Source organism: Myotis daubentonii, chromosome 14 (assembly GCF_963259705.1).
Source record: "Myotis daubentonii chromosome 14, mMyoDau2.1, whole genome shotgun sequence".
NCBI classification, from domain to species: domain Eukaryota; kingdom Metazoa; phylum Chordata; class Mammalia; order Chiroptera; family Vespertilionidae; genus Myotis; species Myotis daubentonii.
In genome coordinates, this window is record NC_081853.1 from 9,236,806 (window position 1) to 9,261,032 (window position 24,227).

General features: G+C 51.3%; 1 protein-coding gene across 4 annotated transcripts in view; it reads left to right on the plus strand.

Moving 5' to 3' along the window:
* The window catches only part of PRICKLE2 (prickle planar cell polarity protein 2), a 327,112-nt gene that overhangs the window by 286,106 nt on the left and 16,779 nt on the right, over window positions 1-24,227 (plus strand). For all 4 annotated transcript variants that reach the window (XM_059663056.1, XM_059663057.1, XM_059663058.1 and 1 more), the window contains one exon: window positions 523-1,395. In XM_059663056.1, the coding sequence (XP_059519039.1) occupies window positions 523-1,395 (873 nt within the window). The remainder of the gene's footprint in view (window positions 1-522; window positions 1,396-24,227) is intronic.

The window sequence follows — 24,227 nt, forward strand, 5'->3', positions numbered from 1 at the left end:
CTTTGCGCAGACCCCTAAGCAGAGTGAAGGAGGCGGTACCCATGTCGTGGGAAGGGCCAGACTTCCTGGGTAGAGCCCATCTGTGACTCCAGCTGTTTCACATTCGGCTGGTTCTCTAGCCTCCTGTGCCTGTTTTCTCATCTGAAAAAAATGGAAATGATGTGAGGCACCTCCTCATGCCCTGGAGGGGTTGTGTGAGTTTACATCTATGCAAAGCATTTGTCCTCCGTTGGTATCAGGATGCTGTTTGTCTGGAGAAGTGTGCCCCGGGCGGGATTCATGGCAGGCCATTCTGACCTAGTTTCTCTACTCAGAGCAAATGAGTTACAAGGAGCCGCCTGGAACTAGAAGGAGGCGCGGGTGATAGGACATGAGTACCATTTACGAGGGGCCTGACCACGGGTGTAGTCACAGGGGATCCTGCCACAGGTGGAGCCCCGGCCACACCAGCATGTGTACGTCTCACAGTGCAGTGAGCAGTCTGAGCCGCTCGTCAGCCTCTCCCGTGTCTTCTCTCCTCAGGGATCGACCAGGGCCAGATGACCTACGACGGCCAGCACTGGCACGCCACCGAGACCTGCTTCTGCTGCGCTCACTGCAAGAAGTCCCTCCTGGGGCGGCCCTTCCTCCCCAAGCAGGGCCAGATCTTCTGCTCCCGGGCCTGCAGCGCCGGGGAGGACCCCAATGGCTCGGACTCGTCCGATTCAGCCTTCCAGAATGCCAGGGCCAAGGAGTCCCGGCGCAGCGCCAAAATCGGCAAGAACAAGGGCAAGACGGAGGAGCCCGTGCTGAGCCCGCACGGCCAGCTGCAGGTGAGCTCCAACCGGCTGTCCGCCGATGTGGACCCCCTGTCGCTGCAGATGGACCTGCTCAGCCTGGCCAGCCAGACGCCCAGCCTCAACCGGGACCCCATCTGGAGGAGCCGGGACGAGCCCTTCCATTACGGGAACAAGCTGGAGCAGGGCCAGCCGCAGAGCCCCCTGCAGCTGCTCAGCCAGTGCAACATCAGAACTTCCTACAGCCCCGGGGCGCAGGGGGCGGGCGCCGCGCCCGACATGTGGGCCCCGCACTTCAGCAACCCCAAGAGGAGCTCGTCCCTGGCCCTGAAGGGCCACGGTGGCAGCTTCATCCAGGAGTGCCGAGAGGACTACTACCCGGGAAGGCTGCGGTCCCAGGAGAGCTACAGCGACATGTCCAGTCAGAGCTTCGGCGAGGCCCGAGGCAGCATCCAGGTCCCCAAATACGAGGAGGAGGAGGAGGAGGAAGGGGGCATGTCCGCTCAGCAGTGCCGGACCCGCCGTCCACTCAGTTCCCTGAAATACACCGAGGACATGACGCCCACGGAGCAGACCCCTCGGGGCTCCATGGAGTCGCTGGCCCTGTCTAACACCACAGGTAGGTTCTGTTCCCCGGCAGGCACACGGCCTGGATGGCCTCGGGGTGACCTGGTGCCGGTCCTCAGGGTGTGCATGCTGTCCCACTGTGCGCCCCCGCCACCCGCCAGCAGGTCACTGGGGAAGATGCACCCAAGTCTCAGAAGGCTTCTGTGACTGGGTTCCCGAGAAGCAGAGCTGAGGCAGACATCCGGGTGCCTGTGACGTGTGGAGGGTGCTTCCAAGGAGGGGGCAGGGGGGACACAGGACAGGGAGGGGGAGGAGCCAAGTGAAGGGTGCTGTGGGGACAGGAGCCAGCTTCAGCCCGACTCATGGGGTGCTGGGGATGGTGCCACCCAGTTGGTTCCCTCTTGCAGAAAAGGGGCTGATCTTGGCACCACCATGTCAGTCGGTCATTGGGTTTGGGCTCCTGGCAAGCGACTGGGACACGAGGCTGTGGGTGTGGCATGGGGCAGGGCAGCTCCTGTTGGTCAAAGGCAACATCCAGGAGGTGGGACAGCTGTAAGCTGGAGGCTGTGCTGCCCAGACTCTCACTAGGGAGCTGGTTTTAGTGTGCAGACAACAACAAAAGAGGCATGGACAGAGCTGCCAAGGGCAGACGTGGAGAGGACAGAGAGAGAATGGCTGGTTCGTGTGCGTGTGGCGACGTGGAGATGCTCCCTAGGCTGGCGCTACTCCGAGGGCCTGAGGCCCAGGCTGGCCGCAGTGCCCAGCGAGATAAGGCCTGAAAGGACACTGTTTAGGGACTCGTAGAGCAATCTGACAACACCCAAGTGCATGTTTGTTGTGCTCATTATGGGCCCAGCTGCCCACCAGCGAGGGTGTTGCAGAACCCGTGGTGCGTTTTGGGAGTTGCATGTGGCGTTGCTGTGTATCAGTCCTGTTCAGGAAGCCACCAATCAGTCCACAGCAGATTCAAAATAAGCTGGTCCGTCACCACGCGTCGCTTGAGAAGTACCGCTCTGAGCTACACTGAGCGTATCTGCTCCTGGTGGCCTGGCCCCGAGGAGGGAGACCACATCTACCGGGGATAGCGGATCCCACAGCCCAGTGAGTCTGGGTGGAGACTGGTAAACTGGCGCAGGTGAGCTCCCGCTGCGTGTTGCCACATGCAGTTATTTATTCACTCAGCTAGTGACACAGCTCTTGCCATGTGCCAAACATTGTTCTAAGCACTTTATAAATATTCACTTGGTTAATTATCACAACCCAGTGAGGGAGGGAGACTATTAAATTCTCATTTGAGAGTTGAAGAAACTGAGGCAAAGAGAGGCTCAGGGACTTGACCTGGCTTTTCAAAGGTAGGGGAGGGCTTGAACCTGTGCACGTGACCCCATGTGACTCCTAACCACCAGGCTGCAACCTAACATGAACCCATGCTGTCAAATCTCCCACTTGCTCAGACTGTGCACTTGCCCTGGCTGGGTGGCCCAGTCGGTGGGAGCATCATCCCGTGCACCAGAGGGTGTGGGTTCGATTCCCAGTCAGGGCACATACCTAGGTTGTGGGTTCGATCCCAGGTCAGGGTGAGTGCAGGAGGCAGCCAATCCATGTTTCTCTCTCACACAGATGTTTCTCTCTCTCTCTCTCTCTCTCTCTCTCTCTCCCTCTCTCTCTCTCCCCTTCCTCTCTCTCTAAAAATCAATAAAAACATATCCTTGGGTGAGGATTAACAAAAGAAAAACCAAGAGAATGAGTGTTCTCTTCTTGTGGAGATAGCTTTAAAAAAATTACATTTTTTAAAAATGTGAAATCTAGGTAAACTCTCTGCTAACAGGCAGAACGGGTCTCTGAGTTGCGGGGTGTCTACGCGTGTGTTTTTAGCTGCTGTCCCCCTCGAATGCTTCCACACCTGTGTTCTCACTTGTCCTAGAGGACAAATAGCACACATCCTCACCCCCGTGTTTCAGATGGGAAAACACGGGGCCTTGGTGACTAAGCACCTTGCTAATGTCGTAGAAGTGAGCAATTAGTGCGGAGCGATGACTGCCTGGCTTCCAGCCCGGCTTGCGCTGTTCTCTGAAGATTGATGTGCTGTAATTGTGTAAGAGGCCAGGAGATAAGTAAGGCTGCCTCCAAAGCAGCGCCTCAAAGCGACACCACCTGCATCCCAATCATTAGCTGCTTGATTCAAACATGGACTCCAGGCCCCCAGCCCTCCCCAGCAGAGCCTGCAGAGGTGGGACCCCGGAGCCTGCGATTTAACCAGCTCCCTGCTGAGAACACTTGTTCCTGGGTTTTGTCTGTTCTTGTTTTCTTGTCCTCACCCTGGAACTTACGGGGCACTCAGATCTGGGAGTCGGGGAACGTTGGAAAGGCCACGCGGGTGCATTTGAAGAACACATAGTCTCTGATCTTAAGAAAGAGGCAGGGACTTTAGACCCGGGGTTTTCTATGGCTCCTTGGGCAAAGCAACTCGTGCCCCTCTGTCTCTGAGTGTTGGAAAGCAGCGTGAGCCATGTCTGATGCAGCCGAGAAAAAGTCCTCAGAGCAGCGCTGCCCAGCATGGTAGCCACTAACTACATGTGACCACTGAAATTTGAATTAACAAAAATTAAATGAAATTATAATTTCAGGCCATCAGCTGCACTGGCCATATTTTAACTGCTCAATAGCAATGAACTAAATTTCAAATCTCATTTCTTTTTAATCAGTTTAAATTTCGATAGCCACCTGTGGCTAGCAGGTATCCTGTTGGACAGCACAGGCGAGGGAGGTGAGCAGCGAAGGAGGGAGGATGGACATGCTCACAGGAGTGCTGGCTTTTCAGAGTCCCGGTTCATTAAGGGTTTGGAGCACCAGTTACAGAGTCACTTCGGGGTCCAGATCCAGCTTCATCAGTGTGAGCTCTGTGACCTGGAGTGAGTCACTGCAAGTCTGTTAGGTTCCGTCTCCTCGGCCAAGACAGTTAATGAATAATCATACTTCCTCTCGAGGGTTTTTGTCAGAATTAAATGATAATGCATTTAAAATCGCTAACATAGTTCTTGACACATCTGACCCTTTAAATGGTTACCTGGTACCTTTTTATTTCTGTTGTTTCTCTCTCGTCTCAAACATGCCAGTGCGTAATTTGGCCTCTAGACCTGCCGTGCACATCCGCACGTGTGTCCAGGTGTGAAGATGCTCCGCTGGGCTCTCTGCCTAACCAGCGTGGGAGGAGCGTGGGGACAGGGAACGAGAGAAACCCATTCTGCGCTCCCGTGTTTCCATGGATCTGTCAGACATAGCCTAGAAGAAAGATTGCCACTAGTATTCGAAACCCTGCTTCACCGCGTGTCACGGGAGCAGACCCTACACTGTACATAGCAGCCACCAGGGCCGCGGTGCGGACTAGCGGGGAGTCCGTCTTTATTGCCAGCTCACACTGTTGCATTTGGGTTTTGCCAGAAAACTCGGCAGTCTTTTGAGAAGGCAGTGTCTGAACTGCCGGAGCATCTTTAAACCCTAGAATCTCAGCCTGTGAGTAACACGTACGTGTCACAAAGGGCTTAGTGGCAACACCTTGATCCTTTGATGAAAGCTAGATTTCAGGATAATGGATTTTTCCCCCATGGTCAGCAACTTACCTCATTGAATACGTCTATAATGTTTAATCTGGCATGAAGCATGATCTTTCTGTGGGTACCGTTTTTCCTTAGAACAGATCTGGAAAAACAGATCGGCCCAGTGGCGTGCCAGCCTCAGATGTGGGCTGTGGCACCTCCCGGTTTGGCCAGAACTGGGAGTGTGCGTCCCTCCTTGGAAAACACAGTGTATCCCTACGTTCACAGGGAGTGAGTCAGCGGGCACGGTCACCCCTTACACAGCGCCAGGGGGAGCCTCGCAGAAGCCATTCCCTGAATGCAACTCCAAAGTAGCCTGCAGCCTGCATGATCACGGTATTTGAAACAGTAATAACATCCATGACAGCTAATATGACTAGGTGTTCACCATGCTCTCGGTATAGTTCTAAGCACCTTACAGTATGTGGACTAACTCACCACCTCCCTGTGAGGTAGGTAGAGTTGTTAGGGGCCCATTTTACAGGTGAAATAGGTGAGACACAGGCCACAGGTGTACGTGGAGGAAGAGGACTCAAACATGGGTGCTGTAGCTCCAGAGCCTGTGCCCTCAGCCACGACCCCATGGCAGCAGTGAGTGATAACGGTGACAGTAACTGATGATAATCACTACAGACCACTGACTATGACCTGACATGCTAATGACTTCATCGGTAACATAACCCTCCCAACAGCCCTGTGAGATACGGCTGATTATTACACCCATTTTACAGATGAGTACACTACAGTTCAAAGAGTTGTCACCTCCCCTCAGTCACCACTGATGGCCAGGCCCTGACCCTGAATGAGTGTTACTATCTATTAGATAGGTCTGCAAAACCCTTGCTCTTCACCTCTCTGGCGTGCATCCTCACGTGAAGGGTCATGAGCCCACTCAGGATAATTGTACTGTGGCTCAATCGAAAGCGACAGGACTCCTTTTCCTGTGGCAGCAGTTTGCTGAAGTGTCTGTGTGGCTCTGGCAGGGCTAGAGGGAAACTCGAGAGCACAAGTGTCCAGTGAGAACTGAATGACAGGAAGCAAAGGTGGCAGTTCCGGACGGTGTGCCCGGTCAGAGGCCAGAAAGACAGAGGAGACACGTGCAGGTCTGGCCCCAGGCAGGGGCAGCAGTGCAGAGGAGACTAAGGCTGTGGTGCAGGGCAGGGGCATGGTTCATGTCACAGGGGCCAGGCGTAGGGTAGACTTGGAATTGGGACCGGTTGCTGCAGGCAGAGGCCACACCACAGGACAGCTGGTCCCTGGAGAAGGGCCTGGGAATGACGAGGCCGGGAATGTGGCTATCCTTTGGGGATCAGCCAATTCTGTGAGGAGTGGTGGGGTCAGGGAGAGCCGGCACCTGTGAGAAGGGAATGCAGGTATGGACAGGAGTGGGGAAAGAGAAAGATGGTTTCTGCTCATTCATTCAGCCAGCCAGCCTTGAGTGCCTGCCCTGGGAGCTACAGCAGAACGAATGAGTTGGAAATTGGACTTTGCAGATTAATCCCTATGTAACCTTGGGCAGCTAGCTTATCTATTCTGTGCCTCAGTGTCCTCATCTTTGAAGTGGAATGACAACAGTGCTCTGTAGGTTTTTGTGGAAATTAAATGAGTTAACCTGCATAAAGAATTTGGGACAGTGCCTAATACCCTCCAAGTGTTCAGGGAATATTAGCTGTTATTACCATTGGTCCGTGCCATGCCCTGTGCAAGGGTCTATAGGTGCACTGCTGAGCCAAAGTAGACATGGGCCTTGCCCTCCTGTACCTCACAGTGTAGTGGACTTTAATAGATAGTAACAATCTAACTGTGTGATAGGAAATTCCATCTGTGGTAAATGTGTGTCTAGGAATGCATATACAAAGAGGGATATGGCCGAGTCAGGAGTTCAGAGATGACATCCTAAAAAAGAGATGCTGCCGAAACCGGTTTGGCTCAGTGGATAGAGCGTCGGCCTGTGGACTGAAGGGTCCCGGGTTCGATTCCAGTCAAGGGCATGTACCTGGGTTGCGGGCACATCCCCAGTGGGAGATGTGCAGGAGGCAGCTGATCGATGTTTCTCTCTCATCGATGTTTCTAACTCTCTATCTCTCTCCCTTCCTCTCTGTAAAAAATCAATAAAATATATTTTAAAAAAAAAAAAGAGATGCTTAAGGGATAAGGGGAGGAACATTCCAGGCAGCAAGAGCAGCGTATGCAAAGGCCCTGTGGTAGCCAGTATAAAGAACTAAGAGAAGGAAGGGTTAGATGGTGGAGAAGCATTCAGGATATTTTAAGGGTTTGAGCCTTTCCACTAAGTACAATGGAAAGCCCTGGAAATTTCGGGACAAATGGGGAGGGGAAGTAACATGATCAGATTTGCATTTTTTAAAGATGGCTTGTCTTCCCTGTGAGGAATTCATTGATCAGAAGGCCAGTGCTGATGCAGGGAGGCCCATTAGGAGGCAGTCCAAGACTGTGCAGGAAAGAGGTGAAGATGGCAGCAGCCAAGGTGTAAACAGGGTGGAGACTGAAATAAGAGGATGAGGGTGACTTGGGTGAGGAAATTGGCAGAGGTTCCCAGTGCCCCTGCCGGAAGACTTCTGGGAGCAAAAAGAAGATGAATTTGAAAACAGAAATGGATAAATTTGCCTATTCTGTGATTTAATTTTGTTGTTGTTGTTAATTCTCACTTAAGGATATTTTATTTTTCCATTGATTTTTTAAAGAGAGTGGAAGGGAGGGAGAGAGGAAAGGGGAGAGCAAGAGAGAGAGTGAGAGAGAAACATTGATGTGAGAGAAACACATTGGTTAGTTGCCTCCCACATATGCCTCAACTGGGGCCAGGGATCAAACCTGCAACCCAGGTACGTACCCTTGATCAGGAATCAAACCCAATACCCTTTGGTGTGCCGCCCAACGCTCTAACCACTGAGCAACACCAGCCATGGCTTCTCTGTGATTTGGAACCCAGACCAGAACCCGCTGGAAGTGCATGTGTCCTTGACCAGCATGTGCAGGGACGCAGCAGGAACAGGAGTCTGAAAGGGCCTGTGGCCGCCTTGGAACCGTGTTGCATTGTTGGGGCACGTCCACGTCTTTAACACGCATCACCTACACACCTTGACAAGAAACCTTGGTTGTGCAACACAGAGATGCACTGATTGCTCAGGGGCAGTGCAGGAGTTTTCGGCGTTGCTGGCAAACGAAAAGAAGGAGAAAACAGCAGTGTGGGGATCTGCAAAGGCTCGGTGCACCAAGAAGGCCTGACATGGTTTTCCTCCTTGTAATGCAGAACATTTCTCCTATTCCCCTGCATAACTTGGATACCCATCCTCTAACCCAATTTCTTTCTTTAAACTGTTGGTTGAACTTCCTGGGCAGCAGGCACCCGGGACTTGCCACTTGCGTGGCCCCGCTCAGCCCCCCTTGTTCACGCCCTCCCCGGAGGAGGATATGTGCCCAGGCTGGTTGCACAGACTTGAGAGCCTCCCGTTCACCTTGAGCCCCGTCCGGTGGCTCCCGGGCCAGCCTGGGAACTCCTTGGCAAATGCCTGGGGATTGTCTGTTCACGGGAATTACAGAACTCTTAGCTACAAGTGTCAGAATCCCAACTCCAACTTGTGTAAACAAATGAGATCTCTTCTAAGTCAAGTGACTGCAAAGTTCACAGGGTTTTGGTTCCAGGCCCAGCTGGGTGCAGGTGTCAGCAGGACTGACGGCACCAGCCTCTGCTTCTCTCTCCCCTGCCCTTGCTTCCCTGCCTGGCCGCTGGCTCCGTTCTCAGGCAGGCTCTTCCCGGGGCAGCAGATGTGGCTCAGCAGCTCCCGGCTAACGTTCCTTAGGTCAAGGGGTGTGGGGACTGCACTTTCTTAACAGTGTCACCGAAAGTCCCAGAATGAAGTCACATTTGCCTGACTTGGGTCACCTAGCAATTGTTCAGTTAACTCCTGTGGCCAGGGAGGACGGTTGCTCTGATTGGCCAGGCCTGAGTCACATGCCCATCCTGGGAGCCAGGCAATGGGCTCAAGGCCAAAGAGATTGCAGGGAATGAGAATGGCAATGGGGTGAAGAGGTGGGGAACGGGGGGCACTTCTCAAAGGGAAACCGAGATAATATCTTCAAAGGAAGAGGGTAAAAACCACACATCTCCTGCTGAACTGTAGGTGTCCCCCCATCTGTGGCTAACTCCCTGGCCTGTTCCTTTCTCCAGCAACACTCCCCCCCCCCCGTTTGAATTTGACATCAAATGTCCAATATGTACAGCACCCATGGTTTTTGGGTCTTTGGGGCATGTTCCTGTGGTGACTTTAATGGGGGGATTTCAGACCAGCAAGGAGGTGTTTTGGAGGGGCAGGTGGGGTGACTTCCTCTGTGCTCCTCAAGGAAGCCGTGCCCTGGTGGGCACTTCAAGGCCCTGAACCAGGCTCACAGGCGTCAGATGGCCCAGCAGTGTGAGAGTCATGGGAGAAGCTGTTCGTCTCTCATTCCTCTTCCCAGGTTCATTCCCCGTCCGTGGGGAAGCAGAGACAGTAGGTGTGAGAGGGCAGCAGAGGGCAGACGGGACAGAGCCCACCCCCAAGTGGCTGGGGTACTCCTGCCGCACGTCACGGTCTCGCTGACATTTTCTGGGTCCGGAGACATTTTCCCAGTGTCCTGGTTTTTAATAACCGTTCAGGGGCTTATTTATAACCTCCTTGGGCGTGAGCAGTCATCTGTGCCCAGGGTAAGTAACCATGGTTGCTGACAGGAGAGAAAAGATTGCTGATTGTATTCATTTTATTACTGAAAAGGCAACACTGGAGAAATGGAGCCAGGTGGAGGCTGGGGGTGATGAGATGTTTAGACAGACTAGTGCGAGATCTGAGAGAGCAGGTTACTAAAGAGGGAGCCCTTGAGCACTTGAAAATGGCTTTGAAACTCAGGTTCTTGTAGTTTTAAAAAAATATATTTGTAGTTAAGACAATGTAGAAGAGAAAAATTGAGAGAACAGATAGAAATGGGGAAAACAGGGAGGGGGAGGTTGGGGGTTAATGGGGGGGGATGAGGACACATTTGTAATACCTTAACTAATAATAATAAAACAAAAGAAAGAAAAGAAATGGGGAAAATATATCCAAGAATCACCACTTGACTAGTGTTAATATTTTGGTGAATTTTCATGTTTTCCCCTGTATCCTGGTGAGTTATTTTTCTTTTCTTTTTATTCCCCCTGAGTTGTGAACATACTGAATATTTCATGTCTAGAATTTCTCCACTTATATTCTACCGTCAGCCTGTTTTCATAGCTTTTGTAATCGTCACTTTAATGGCTACAGTAATGCTCAGTTGAATGCATGCGACCACAACTCTTTAATTGGACATGCAGGCAGTTTCCAAATTCATTTGTGTTTAAATGGTGATTTTCTTTTACTTCCATCAACAAAATGTCATTTTTTTTACCCTCCCTTTCCTCGCAAACATAATCAAACCTTCTAAATATTTTGGCTTAGAGGCTATCGGGTCCTTGACCATCTCATCTCGGCCACTTGGAAAAGCATCTCCTCCACGCGTCCTGGTGGCCCCGAGGCCTGTCAGCAGCTCTGTGCCAACCATCGCCCCCTGTCGTACTGCCCTTCAGCCCACACCTGAACTGTCTCCCAGGGCACTGGTACGAGCCACCTGGAGCCAGCTTTTCAGAGTGCTTTTCCCTACGTAAATAGCCAACCATCCCTCCATCAATCAGAGGAATCCACGGGCCACATGCATTGTATTCATCTGGGATGTTTGTCAACAATGCAGATTCTTGGGTCCCCACCCCAGATTCACAGACTCAGGGCTCAGACCTGGGAATTAGCATTTCTAACAAGTGCCCCCAGAGAACTCATAGGCCCACTAAGTTTGAGGACCACTGAGCTAGAGAAAGCTGGGCTCCTCACCTTACCTGAGTGATCAACCATACTCACCATCTCATCTGTGGTTAGAACTTTCCTTTCTCCTTGCCCTGGGTCCACACTCCTGTTTAGACAGAAGGAAAGTTAGATCGTGCTGTTCTGGAGAGGTCTCTGGCATCACATGGCTCTTGCTTCAGTCAGTAGCACCTTCATGAGTGAAGAGCACATTATCTGAAACATAGGGATGGTGTATTCCGTAATTACACAGTGTGGATTAAATATGAAAAGGGGTAATACTTGCTAAGTGGTTTTGGTGTTGTCACTGAATGCATTAGAAAACGTGGATAGTAAAACACTTTAATCTCCGAGGAGGGCACATTTCCATCCTACATCAACGTGAAAATGAAAAGGCATGAAACCAAGTTTCCTAAGAATTGGAGGTTGGCTGGTGTGTTGCTTGTTTAACCTAAAATAAATTTTCACCAGCCCTCCTCTATTTTTTACCGTCATCGCCTTCAGCGCACAGGTAGCTGTGTGTGTGTGTGTGTGTGTGTGTGTGTGTGTGTGTGTGTGTGTGTTCTAGCCCTGTTCTGCTGTTCTACCAGGCATCTCCTCCAGCCTGCCCTTCCCAAATCAAAACAGACCTTGACATGTTTCTGGGAGGCAGCTGTCACACATCAGGCTGTGCAAACAGGCGGGACACCATCTAGAAGATAAAGTCTTTGTCTGACACACAGAATCACTCAGAAAAAGCCTCGTGTTTTCTTTGCTATAAGAACTTATAACAGCTTAAAAATATGCTGAATTCCCCGTCCACTTAGCTGAAGCAGGCATACATTCCCCATACTTCCTCGCTGTTCCAGAAAACAGCCTTTCTAAACTCCTGCTACCCAGGGGCTTGGTGCTCCATTTTGCAGATTATCCAGCTCCTGTCTTCTCTTTTCCCTCTTATTTTTTTCTTGCACAAGAAATGGGCGCAAAAATAAGCTCATTTTGCTCCTTGCACGGAGGAGGAGAAGCTGTCCTGTGCATGTGTTCCCTGGGCCTTTTCTGGGAACAAATCCTCAATTCAGCTGCGCGCAGTCTAAGGGATTCTTGCTTCTTGGAGTCGATCGTCCTTCCCAAATGCATCTGCCCCCCTGAGGGTGTCGTCAGTCCAAGGATTCCTGTGGGGACTTCCTTCCGGTTCTGACGTTGTGCGTGTGGTGGGAGTCCCTGGCCATGATTCTGTCCTGCCCAGCAGCGAGCACTCTGGATCCTGCCAGGGCATCTTGTACCAGCAGGCGTCGACTTCGATGGCTGCCTTTCAAATCAGAAGTGCTGCTTTTCAAAGGCACAGAAGTCCATTTCAGGTTTACTTGTGTCTTTGGGAGGAGATAGAGCTCAGAGCTGGAAGGGGGAGGAAGGAGAAGAGAAGAAGAACAGTCTAGAACAGTGATGGCGAACCTTTTGAGCTCGGCGTGTCAGCATTTTGAAAAACCCTAACTTAACTCTGGTGCCGTGTCACATATAGAATTTTTTTTATATTTGCAACCATAGTAAAACAAAGACTTATATTTTTGATATTTATTTTATATATTTAAATGCCATTTAACAAAGAAAAATCAACCAAAAAAATGAGTTCGCCATCACTGGTCTAGAATAACCCACCTTTGCTATTTCTTTCTTTATATTTGGATGCTGGGTCTTAGGGAGAAAGATCCGTGTGCATCTCCCTTCACCTGCGGTGCTCACTCCTTCACAAACTGCCCAGTGTGAGGGTGGTCTGGCACTGGTTCTCAGCAGGGTGGGAGGGCTGCGGATTCTGCCACTGATGCGACAGTTGGCAATGTTTAAAAGACATTTTTGGTTGCCTCCGCTTGGAGTGCTACTGACTTCTGGTGGATAGAGGTCAAGGGGGCTGCTAAACATCCTACAATGACAGACAGCACCTTCCCTCCCAGCAAAGAACTGCTCGGCCCCATAAGCCCTCAGTGCCCAGGTTGAGAACAGGGCTGAGAGCTGGCAGTCCTCAGTGCCCATTGAAGCCACTCAGAGCCACAGCAGAGGAGGGCCTGGTGCCAGGTGAGGGCCTGCCTGGCTGGGCATTGCAGGAGCCCCTCTGCAGCTGAAAGGACACTTTCTGCTTCCAGCTCTGACTTCAGCTGCAGCACACAGTGGGGTTTGGTGTTTAAGGGTCGGACCATCTAGTTGAAATCCCACCACCTCTCTAGCAAACGCCTAAGTCTCTCAGGCCCTCAGCTTCTGAGAGTCCATATAACGCCTGCACGGGCAGCTGTGTGGAGCAGTGTGCAGAAGCACTTACTGGCACGCCTGGCACTTGGCAAACTCAGTGTCTGAGTGTTATTATCACTTTGATTATTAGATATCCAAAGTGCCAGCCCCCTGCCGCCTTCCTTTTAATTCTGCCTCAGCCCATTCATTGCTCACTTACCAGAAAGAAGGAGGATTGACTGGAACTCAGGATCATTTTAACCGAAGGGGATGGACGGGGAGGCCAGAGCCAGTGACTGGGCTTGAGGTGGATGGTTCTGTAGGGGTCAGTGTCCACATCCACCCCTGGGAACTCTGCCTGGAAGCTCCAGGCACGCTGGCCGCAGAAAGATGAGCCCTTCCTCCCTGAGCCTCGGTTTCCAGCCTTGTCTGAGCCCCGCGAGGCTGCCAGAATCTGTGGCCGAGTTATACCCACGCAGCACCTGTCAGCACTAATGGAGCCCGGCCTCGCCAGTGAGAAAGCTGCTGGTCTCCGCCTTGCCTTTCCTTCGCTGACCCCCTCTCCTCCGGCCCCCACCCCACCCCACCACGTATGAATTAACTTCTCAGATAATTCCCATTTGCCACAGTTTAGAGGAGTTAATTTGTTCCCTGAGTCTGTAGATGAGAAAAAGGCCCGCGGAGCCTGGGCCCTGAGCTGGAGGACAATGGGGGGTAGATGGAAATTGTCCATGGAGATCTTTATCAGCCCCAGGAGGGAGCCCGGCCACGCCCGTATGCCCAGCTCATTCTAGCTGTGCCCCTGCAGGGAGAGGAATTCCACTTGGTCCCAGGTGCTCCTAGAGCAGTGGTTCTCAACCTTGGCTGCACATTAGAATCACCTGGGAATCTTTTTAAAATCCTGATTTCTGGGCCTCATCCTCCAGAAATTCTATTTCTTTGTGACTAACGTTGTGGCCTCACCCCACAACAAAGAAACAGAATTTCCGGAGGATGAGGCCCAGAAATCAGGATTTTAAAAAGATTCCCAGGTGATTCTAATGTGCAGCCAAGGTTGAGAACCACTGTCATAGAGCGCTGCTTGGTGCTACACTAGCCAGTCGTCCTTGATTGAGCCAAGGATGAGCAGCAGATACGGGGCTTCCTGTCACCTGGGCCTTGTCCTTTGTGGCTCTTGTTCTGCTCAGGATTAGGCTGCCCCAGAAGCACAGGCTTCTTCTGCCACTTGTGCCCTCCAGCTGTTTATTGTGGGACACCTGGTGGTAGGGGCATCTGAGACACGCCTTTACCTGGCAATGGACACGTCAGATCCGAGGACATTTTTTATGCCTGCTTTCCTCTGAGCCCAGAATTACTGCAAAAGGAAAATTTTACACACTCTATGGGTTCACAGAAGTGATATCCCCTCCTTGACCCTCCACCCCCATTGTCATCCAGCAGCTGAACCCCAAATCCTCCTGGAAACATTGAGATGTAAATATCATTCACTCTCAGCGCAGCCCCTGACACTGTGAGCCTCCATTGCAGAAACTGCATAAGATGCCACATCCTCCCTTATGATGTCCCCCCAGATGGCTCTCTAATATGCTGCTCTTTAAAAGGGAGCTGTGCTGGGGTGCCTCCCACACCCGCCCACAATCCCAACACCCTGTTTGTGTTTCATACAAGAGTTGGATAGAAATTTTTTTGGAAACAAAAAGAATGGGGAAGAGAAAAATCTTGATTCTGAGTTGTTTTATATTCATTTATTCAGCAAATATTTATTGAGTGTCTACCATGTGCCAGGCACTCTGCTGCTTGCCAAGTATGCATTGGTGAATAAATCAGACCCAGGCCCCGTGTGGGTCAGGGCCCCAGCAGGAAGCAGATGGCACATGCAAAGAGTAATCAGTGAGGAGGGCCACTGGGTGGGACTGGGGCCTTAGCTGGAGAACTACAGCCAACCTGCAGCCTGCTGCCGAGGGCGCCAGGGTAGTAAGACCCCGGAGGAGCTCTCTTGCTGCCCTCTGTTCTCCTCCAAGGAGGCAGACCCAACTAGAAGCCAGCAGGTAAGAAAGCCAGCCATGGACACAGCTTTCAGAGGAGAACAGGGTGGAGATGGGTTATTAACACACGTAAGGATGGATTGTGATAAATGCTATGAAAGAAATGAGCAGGGTGGGGATTAGAGAACACTGAGGGTTAAGCACATGAAAAGGATGGTCAAGGAAGCTCTCTGAAGTGATATTTCAGCTGAGAAGGACTTAACCTTGCAAAGGAGGGGAGGAGGAGAAGGAAGGAGATGATAGGCTGTAGGAGTAGCATATGCAAAGGCCCTGAGGCAGTGGTTGCAGGAACTGCACTCAGGCCAGTGTTATGGGAGTGTGGTTGTCAAGGGGGAAGAAAGCTTTATTTAGAGCTGGGAAGCTGTCACATTTGATTGCTGGCTCAAATTCAGCCTCCTGGAGTCCCTCTGAGAGCACTGTCCTGGTCCCCTTTTCACTGTGTTAACTGAAAGCAGAAAAAGTCAGAAGAATGGCAGAGTGGGTTTAGGAAGCTAATCCGCAATGAAGCAAAAATATCACGTGTGTTGGGTAGTGTGAGGGAAGAACATGCCATTTAAGACAAAATGTTTGATTTTTTTTTTTAAATCCGTGAACTCTTTCTGTTGATCGTTCTCTTGCTGTACCATACTTTTCCCTTCAGTGCTGATTTCTGGCTTGGTCATCTCCTGGATTTCATATACGTGGTACATTTGAATGTTACCCCGCTATCCTGGCTTAGCCAGACAACTAATATATGAATCTGATTAAAAGCCTTCCCTTAAGTAAAGAGTAAGCATTGAAAACATGGCTAAACAGAAGTATGATTCACAAATACCCCTCTCTTTTCATTGCACAAATCAGCCATGGGTAGCCATGGCAAGCAGACTCCCGGGCTCGGGTTGTGTTCATCGGTCCTTCAAAGAAAGATTGAGCAGCTGTCATTGTCCCAGGAGGGCACTGCTGTGATTGCAGGGCTTTTGCCTGGCCTTCAACGATCTGGGTCCTCCCACCTCAGCTCAGAATCCTGAGGCTGAGGTCTGGGCATTCAGGAAGATTTCCATTGTTGGGGGAGTTGTCATGTCACTTGGTCGTGCTAGGAGCTCATCCCAGTGTTTGAGGCAGGAGGTGAGACCCAGTGAGTTCACAGTGAGGACAAATTCAGCGACTGCTGACCAAGACTGGCCCTCACAAATCTCAGGAGCCGTCACATGTTTGAGGCCCTTGGCGGCCACCCGCTTGGCTCTGGATAAGGGAGGCGGTGTCTCCTGGGAATTCCACCCTCACACTCAGAAGGCTGAGAGCGAATACTTCATGCTTAATCTAAAGAAAATGGTTGCCAGGCCTTCTCCATCTCTTTTAAGAGAGAGTTTGTTTGGGCACCCATTGGGAAGATGTAAGGTATACGCTGGAATATTCAGACACTGGTTTTTAGTCGTGGTCACACTTAGAAATGTCTGGAAGCGTAAAGAAATTCTGAAGCCTGGGCCCCAGCCCAAGATTCCAATTTAACTGCCCTGGGGTTTGGCCTGGGTGTCTTAAGGCCCCCCAGTAATTCTACAGAGCAGACAACATTGACGGCAAGCCCAGGTTCTTCCTCAGGCACGTATGTTTCTAACTTCCAGGACAATTTGTGGGGGGTGCCAGTGCCCCAGTTTGGTCTGTCCTTCCTGACTGCAAAGTAGCACACACCCTCAGGGAAAGGGTGCTCTTAGTCGTGTAGTTGCTCTGCCTGATTCTGCCTGAAGCACCTGGAAATTGCCATTAAGGTGATAGTCTCAGGGTCAGATAGACGCCTGTTCAACTCTCGGCTCTGTCTGTTACCAGCTCCGTGACCTTGAGCAAAATGCCTACACTCTCTGAGCCTGAATGTTCTCACCTATAACCACCCTTTTATAGGGTTAATGAGAAAACACTTAATATAATGCGAGATCACAGAAAACATTCAGAAACGTTTGTTGCTTTCATCATCAACAGAGATGTGGACTATTCTCAGGACCCTCAAGGATTGATCCTGGTATAGTTAAGACTGAAGTGGAAAGTAAAGTGAGCTACAGTAACCAACAATGACAGCTGTTACCCACACCTTGTAGGTGAAGGAACTAAGGATCAAAGAGTGTGAGGTCACATAGCTGATGAGTGGCTGAGTGGGGTGTGCCCAGCTGCACCTGGAACTACTACCCTGCATTCCCCTCCATAAAATAGAAGCTCTTTTAATATATATATATATGGCCCCCTACTGGGGGGGATCGAGCCCGAAACCTGGGCATGTGCCCTTGGCCGGAATCGAACCTGGGACCCTTTAGTCTGCAGGCCAACGCTCTATCTACTGAGCCAAAGCGGCTAGGGCTAAAATAGAAGCTCTTGAAGGAGGATGGGCTCTTGGTATCATCAGCCCTTAATCTTGGCAGAGAAAAGGGAGTTTACACAAAGCTCAGGTCTTTCTCTGATGGGAAGGGTCCTCCAGAGAGACATCAGCAGATGAAGCCAAGATGGGCAGGGCCTGCCAACTGCCACAAGCACCTTGAAAACCCATCTTTTGCCCATTTACATTGTTTGCTTCCCTTGTCCCAGCTGCCCTGCCCAGATGGCACCCACAGCAGCCAGGGCAACAGCCAGCCTCAGCCCACACAGCCCGGCAGCTGCCATCACAAGACTCAGGCGCCCTGCTGAGACAGGCAGTCTGGCCTCTCCTTCTCCTGCTCATGGCTTTTCCTCCTCCTAGTAAACCAAGAACCTCTGCAACTCACCTTTCAACAGCAGTGATTCAGTGTTTCTCAAGGTTTTTGTGTGTTTTTTAAATAAAACATGCCTTTTATTTTAAATCAAACATGAGACTCACACCCCTCCCCGGCCAGAGTTCGTGATGGCTTACGCTCCCAGGTTCTTGTCCAGAGACTATCCTCTGTGCATCCTCAAGGCAGCGACGATCTACGTCAGGGGTCCTCAAACGTTTTAAACAGGGGGCCAGTTCACTGTCCCTCAGACCGTTGGAGGACCGGACTATAGTTTAAAAAAAACACTATGAACAAATTCCTATGCACACTGCACATATCTTATTTTGAAGTAAAAAAACAAAACGGGAACAAATACAATATTTGTATTTGCATGTGGCCCGCGGGCCGTAGTTTGAGGACCCCTGATCTATGTCATAAAGAGAGCTAACAGCTTCGAAGTGTTCTAGGTGGGACACTGTGTTAACTACGACATAGACGTTTCTTAGTTAATCTTTATAATAATCCTGCAGAACACATGTCATATCACCTCCGTTTCCCAGATAAGGAATGCAAGACTTAGAACACAGGATCACAACAGGGCAGGTGGCTTGACCCAGGGTCTCAATGTTTGAGTCCTGTTCTTTTAACCATAACACCGTGGTTCTCAACCAGGGTGGTTTTACACTCACACACTCACACACACACGGGACATGTGGCAATGTCTTGGAACATTTTGAGTTGTCACGAGAGCGCATGGGATCTCCTGGCATCTCGGGGGAGAGGGCAGGGGTGTGCTGAGCATCCCACAGGGCAGAGCCCACCCCCGCAGCGGAATGACTGCGCCCAGTCAGCAGTGCCGAGGTGGCGAATCCCTGCCGAAGGCCTGGATGCTGAGCTACCTGTTTTGTTTGTACTGTGAACACAGTCGTTACTATGGTACCAGGACGGTGAAATGCTTGGTAAAGCGTCGTGCCCACCCTCACTCCACAGCTCTCCCACCAGCAGGGACACATAGCGCTCCACGCCCCACTTTGACCATCCCTGGGTGTGACTTTGTCACAATCACTGTCCCTTCAGCAGCAGAGGTGGAGTCGGTCTCGGGTCTCTTTTCGTGGTGAATCCCATTTCTGTGCGGTCCCAGGCCAGGCCTCAGTGGCCCCGGACGGGCGTGGAGAGGCAGGCGGCGCTCGGTGCACTGCTGGCTATGGCGCTCAGACCATGCCAGCCCTTCCTCCTCTTCCCTCTCTTCCTCTCCCACCGCCAGCGCCCTCCGCCCTCCGCCCTCTGCCCTCCGCCCTCCTCCGCAGCTGGAGGCTCCTTCCACGGGAGCAGCCTGACACGCTGCGGGCTGCAGTGAAAGGAAAGAAGAGGAACTTTTAAAATCATATAACATGTGAGGAAGTCATGATGTCAACTGCTCGGTTCACCTGCTCCCCGCGTCCCCGTTCCCTGGTGGCACCCGCTGCCCTCTCCCCGAGTCTGTGGGATGGGAAACCCCAAGTCACCACACGGGACCGAGAGAGAAAGCGGGTCTGGATGCCAGGGTGCCATGGCAGGCGTCTTCAGCACCGGGCCAGGCGTGGCTCGCCAGGCAGGGGTGGTGCCCGAGGCCCAGCGGCCAGGTGCTGGGGAAGGACAGGGCCTGCTCCCAGCTGGGCAGGCAGGAGCCTGCTTTCTGGCCTGGGAGGCAGAGGGCCAGGATTTGAAGGCTCCCTCTGTGGTCTGGGGGATCCCCTGTCCCCCGGCAGCCTCTCTGAACCTGAGATTCCTCCTTTGAAAAATGAGAATTACTATACCTACTCTTAGGGGGTTCAGGAGACCCCGATGAAGTCGGATATGTACAACTGCCAGCACCTTGCCCTGCCCCTGGTAAATATTCAAAAGGGTGCCTCTTGGGAAATACCATGGGGAAAGCTCAGAGCGGACAGGACTCGGCGCAGTGGTGGCGTGGGGGGGGGGTGGGGGCACGGGGTGGACAGTGATGGGGTGAAGTAGGGTGGCACAGTGGCTTTGATGAGGTGACCTGCGTGCCTGGGGCTAGGCCAGGGCAGTGTGTGCCTGGGCTCATGTGTCGGGCGGATCTGTTCTTGCTCCTGACAGCCTTCCTGCCTCTTCCCGGCCTCATCTTCCTCTGTAGCACTTAGCACCCTGCGGCACAGGACATTTAGTACTTATTTTGTTTCCTTTTCCCTCCCTCCCTCGTTGCCCCAGCCGCTGGTGCTGCTGGACACATAGTAGGTATTTGGTAATCTGACCCAGGGTCGGCATTCATAAAATATTTGTTGAGTGAATGAGCCCCCTTTTTACAGATGAGAAAACAGAATCTTAGATCAGGAGATTTGCCCAAGACCACGTGGCTGCTGACGGCATAGTGCCTCCCACAGGTCGGGCAGCCGGGAGTGGGGCCACGGGAAATGTCCGCGTGGCCCCCAGGCTCACCAGCTGACAGCAGCAGGGCTCGTGTGGGCTCGGAGCTTGGGGAGCACGGCTTGAGCTCTGCGACCGCTGCCCTGGGTGCTCAGACCCCCCCCCCCCCCCCCCGTGAGCTCCAGGTATTTCAGCCACGAAACAGCTCAGAATAACTTAGTACAAGATTGGGGGAGGGTGGGTGTTCTCTGCCACGCCTCCCAGTGTCCCCGAAATGATAGACTTTGTGCTTAATATCCTTGTCCCCGGCTCCGTTTCAGCCCAAGAGAAAGTGTCTTATGTTTAGTTCTCCTGGGTGGTAGACCAAGGTGGAAAGGGGGAATCTCCCAACTTGTCCCATCGTCTTCTGGAATTACAAACAAAAAATAGTTCTTAAAAAATTAAAAAGCTCTAAAGTTACAAAACCGTTTTTAAAAATTGCAAAATTATAAAACCTTCTGTACAAATTGAGATTGTCCCATAATTTCCTTCTATCCCCTATGAGGAGACTGTTTCTTTGGTGTTTGTCTCTGGGCAAATAAAAAAATTAAAACACAGACAGATCTATAATTACAAACAGTGACCGCACCGTTTCGCAGTTGCCTTTTTTGCTGAGCGTACACCTGTCCTTCTCCCCCTGCTGGCGCACATCTCTCCTGTCCATCGGACGCTGCACGGCGCTTCATCAGCCTCTTGCTGGACACTGGATTTTTCCCAGAGTTTTCACTGTTGAAACCTGTGTTTCGTTGAGCGCCTTTTGATGTGAGTTTATGTGCTTGTTCGCGGTTTTCTGTAGCATAAATTCCTAGAGGTGGGATTTCTGGGACAGGGGATATGCACATGGCAGGTGTTTATAGGTGCTCCCCAATGGCCTCCTCCAGGTTGTACATTTGTGTAGGTCCATCAAAAGACAGGGGCTCTGAGCTGGGCACTTGGTAGGGGCAAGTCCTGCTTGCGGGCCGGGATGCACAGCCTGCCCGGTGTGGACAGCCACCGGCTGATATCGTAGGGTTTGAAGTGCTCAGAGAGCAGAGAACAGCCCTGATGGCCTACGAGCTGGAACCATACCAAGTTAAATGCCTGCCTCTATGCCAGGCTCCAGCAGCCTGGCGGGTTCCTCAGGTGCCAGCCATCTGGACGGTTTCCAGGGGAGCGCGGCTGCCATGCTCCCTGGCTGGGCTGGCACAGGGACCACACTGCGTGACGGGCCTGGGAATTAAGTCATCAGTCTTCACCAGCCAAGGTCTGGCGGGAAAGGTAGCAAACTGTCCTGGAAACCCTGCGTGGGACAGAGGCTCGGGGCTTGGCGGGTCACAGAGCCCTCGCACCTGGCTTGGCGCTGGTGAGACGGTGACGTAACACACGGCTTTCAGACTCGGAATTCCAAGGTCACCTGCGAGTGAGGGAGCCAGTGCTGGGGACCTGTTTCCTTATCCGCTTTCACGTGACTTCAGAGCAGTGGGTTTTCATCTTTATAGGCACCAAAACCAAATGAAGAATTCAAGTGCGAATTCTTGAGCCCCGTTCCCAGAAGTTCTGATGCAGTCAGTCTAGGACAGGAACCAGGAACCTGCATTTAAACAAGCCCTGGCCGGTGTGGTTCAGTGGTTGGGTGTCAGGTTCCATTCCTGGTCAGGGCACTTGCCCGGGTTGCAGGCTCAGTCCCCGCTAGGGGGCAAGCAGGAGGCAGCTGATTGATGTGTCTCTCTCCCTCCCCCTTCTTCTCACCCTAAAAATCAGTCAACAAAAACAGATTAAAAGAAATGAAAAAGCCCTGAGCTCTATTCTACACTGAGCCTTGGCCATTCCGGTATGACTTCCTGGGGCAACGACAGAGTAGCAGGTCAGGACAAATGAAAGATGACCAAGGAGACAAATCTTGAGTTTAGGTTTCTCTCTTTTTCTTCCTATCAACAAACGGTACCCCTAAGTGTCCCCTGACTGAGGACCCCCCAAGTGTTTTCATTTCTGACCACTCTGGCAGCACCCTGTACCTCTCCTCTCTCTCCCGGCACCATTGCCTCGAATTGGCTCTGCTCTGGTGCCTGTGCAATATTCCACACTGACCGGATAGTGGAAGGTGTCTGTCTTGGGTCATAGAATCAAAGTCACAGACTCTCACAGAAGTGAGTGGACGTGAGAAAGGTATAAACTTGCAGCTATAAAATAAATAAATCCTGGGGATGTAATGTACAGTTGGCGGCTATAGTTAATGGCACTGAATTGTATATTTGAACGTGGCTAAGAAGATAGGTCTTAGAAGTTCGCATCACGAGAACAAATATTGCAACCGTGTGTGGTGATGGATGCTGAGTAGGCGTGCTGTGGTGATCATTTTCCAACATATGCCAATAGCAACTCTTTGTCTTATAAACCTGAAACTAATATAATGGTATATGTCGAGTATGTCTCAATAAAGAAAATTTGGGAGACCACCCTCTATCCCCCACCCCCCCCCAAAAAAAGTGTAGACTCTCAGCTGGGAGAAGCTGGGAGAGGCTCTGGTGGAGAATCAGGAGGGGAGAGGAGCTGAGGCTCAGAGCAGAGAAGATTTATTCCTGATTTTTGCAGGAGAGTGGAGACTCTAAGGTCCCTTGCTATCCAGGCCAATTACAGATGCTCCTTGACTTACAATGGGGTTACATCCCAGTAAACCTATATAATAAGTTGAAAATATCGCCCTAACCGGTTTGGCTCCGTGGATAGAGCGTTGGCCTGCGGACTGAAGGGTCCCAGGTTCGATTCTGTTCGAGGACATGTACCTCAGTTGCGGGCACATCCCCAGTAGGGGGTATGCCGGAGGCAGCTGATCGATGTTTTTCTCTCATCGATGTTTCTAACTCTCTATCCCTCTCCTTTCCTCTCTGTAAAAAATCAGTAAAATATATTTTTTTAAAAAAAAAAGAAAAAGAAAATATCGTTAAGCCCAAATGCATTTAGTACCTCACTGTAGCGTGCGGCTGTTTCCTCTCGGGATCACGTGCGGGAGTGGGAGCTGGGCCCGCAGCTGCTGCCCAGCGTCATGAGAACATCCCACCGCATACCACCAGGCCGGGAAAGAGCTAAACTCAGAGTTTGGAGTATGGTTTCTACTGAGTGCAAATAGCTTTTGCACCATTGTAAAGTCGCAGAATCTTAAGTCAGGGGCTGTCTGTACTTTTCCCACTACTATGGTAAACACAGTTTATAGGAAATATACAATCCATGGAATTTCACAAATGAAAATTAAAGATTGGACTAAGGTGAAAGGTGAGTATTGGTGAGTGTTTCTCGGCATCTGCAAGGGTTCAGGAAGTCCCTTGTTCGTGACGCCATTAATGCCGGGTTCTTGTTCCGGCAGTAAGAAGGGTTCAGCAATCTGGAAAAGGGGCTGTGTGTAACTTAAGGAGAGAGTCCAAAGACAAAATATAATTTTGAAAGGCATTTGGGGGTCAGAGGAGCCTAGTTAAGAAACTAAGATCTCGTCTCAGGACCCCATGCTTTTTATTAACACAAATTGTCCTGCGGCAAGGCAGAGATAAACACTTCAAAGGGTCAGGTTTCATATATAGGGTCCAATGTCAGAATGGGGACAATTAGCCTATGGCTGTTCAGGTGTTTGGCCAGTAGGAGGCAATGACATGTAGATTAAGATGCCCTGAGCTGTCTGGCAGCAAGCAATCATCCCTTTTCAGGTTTGGGGAAATGCCTTTAGCCATTCCCAACAGGCAAAAACATATATGACTCAGCCCTTGTTGAGTCCCCAAGTTCCATCAACCTTTTGGTGAAACTCTTGCAATTATGACATGCTGGCATTGGCTTCCGGCAGGTGAGGGCCCTGTCTGGTGGGGCCAGGACCAGGGTCAGGCCACCGCCGTGGTTACGTAATTGAAAGAAAAACCCATTAGCCAAGATAAGCAATATTTCAATGCAGTGTTTTAAGAAGCAAAATTCATGCCAACATCTATGTTTAACAAAATGTCGAATTTGTAAATAAAGTCAGGGTCAGTTTCATTGATTATCCCCTTTTGTGTAAGGCCCCAGCCTCACTGGGTGTGGCCCTGGCACAGTGACAAGGTCAGACATGGTAAGCAGATATGTTCAG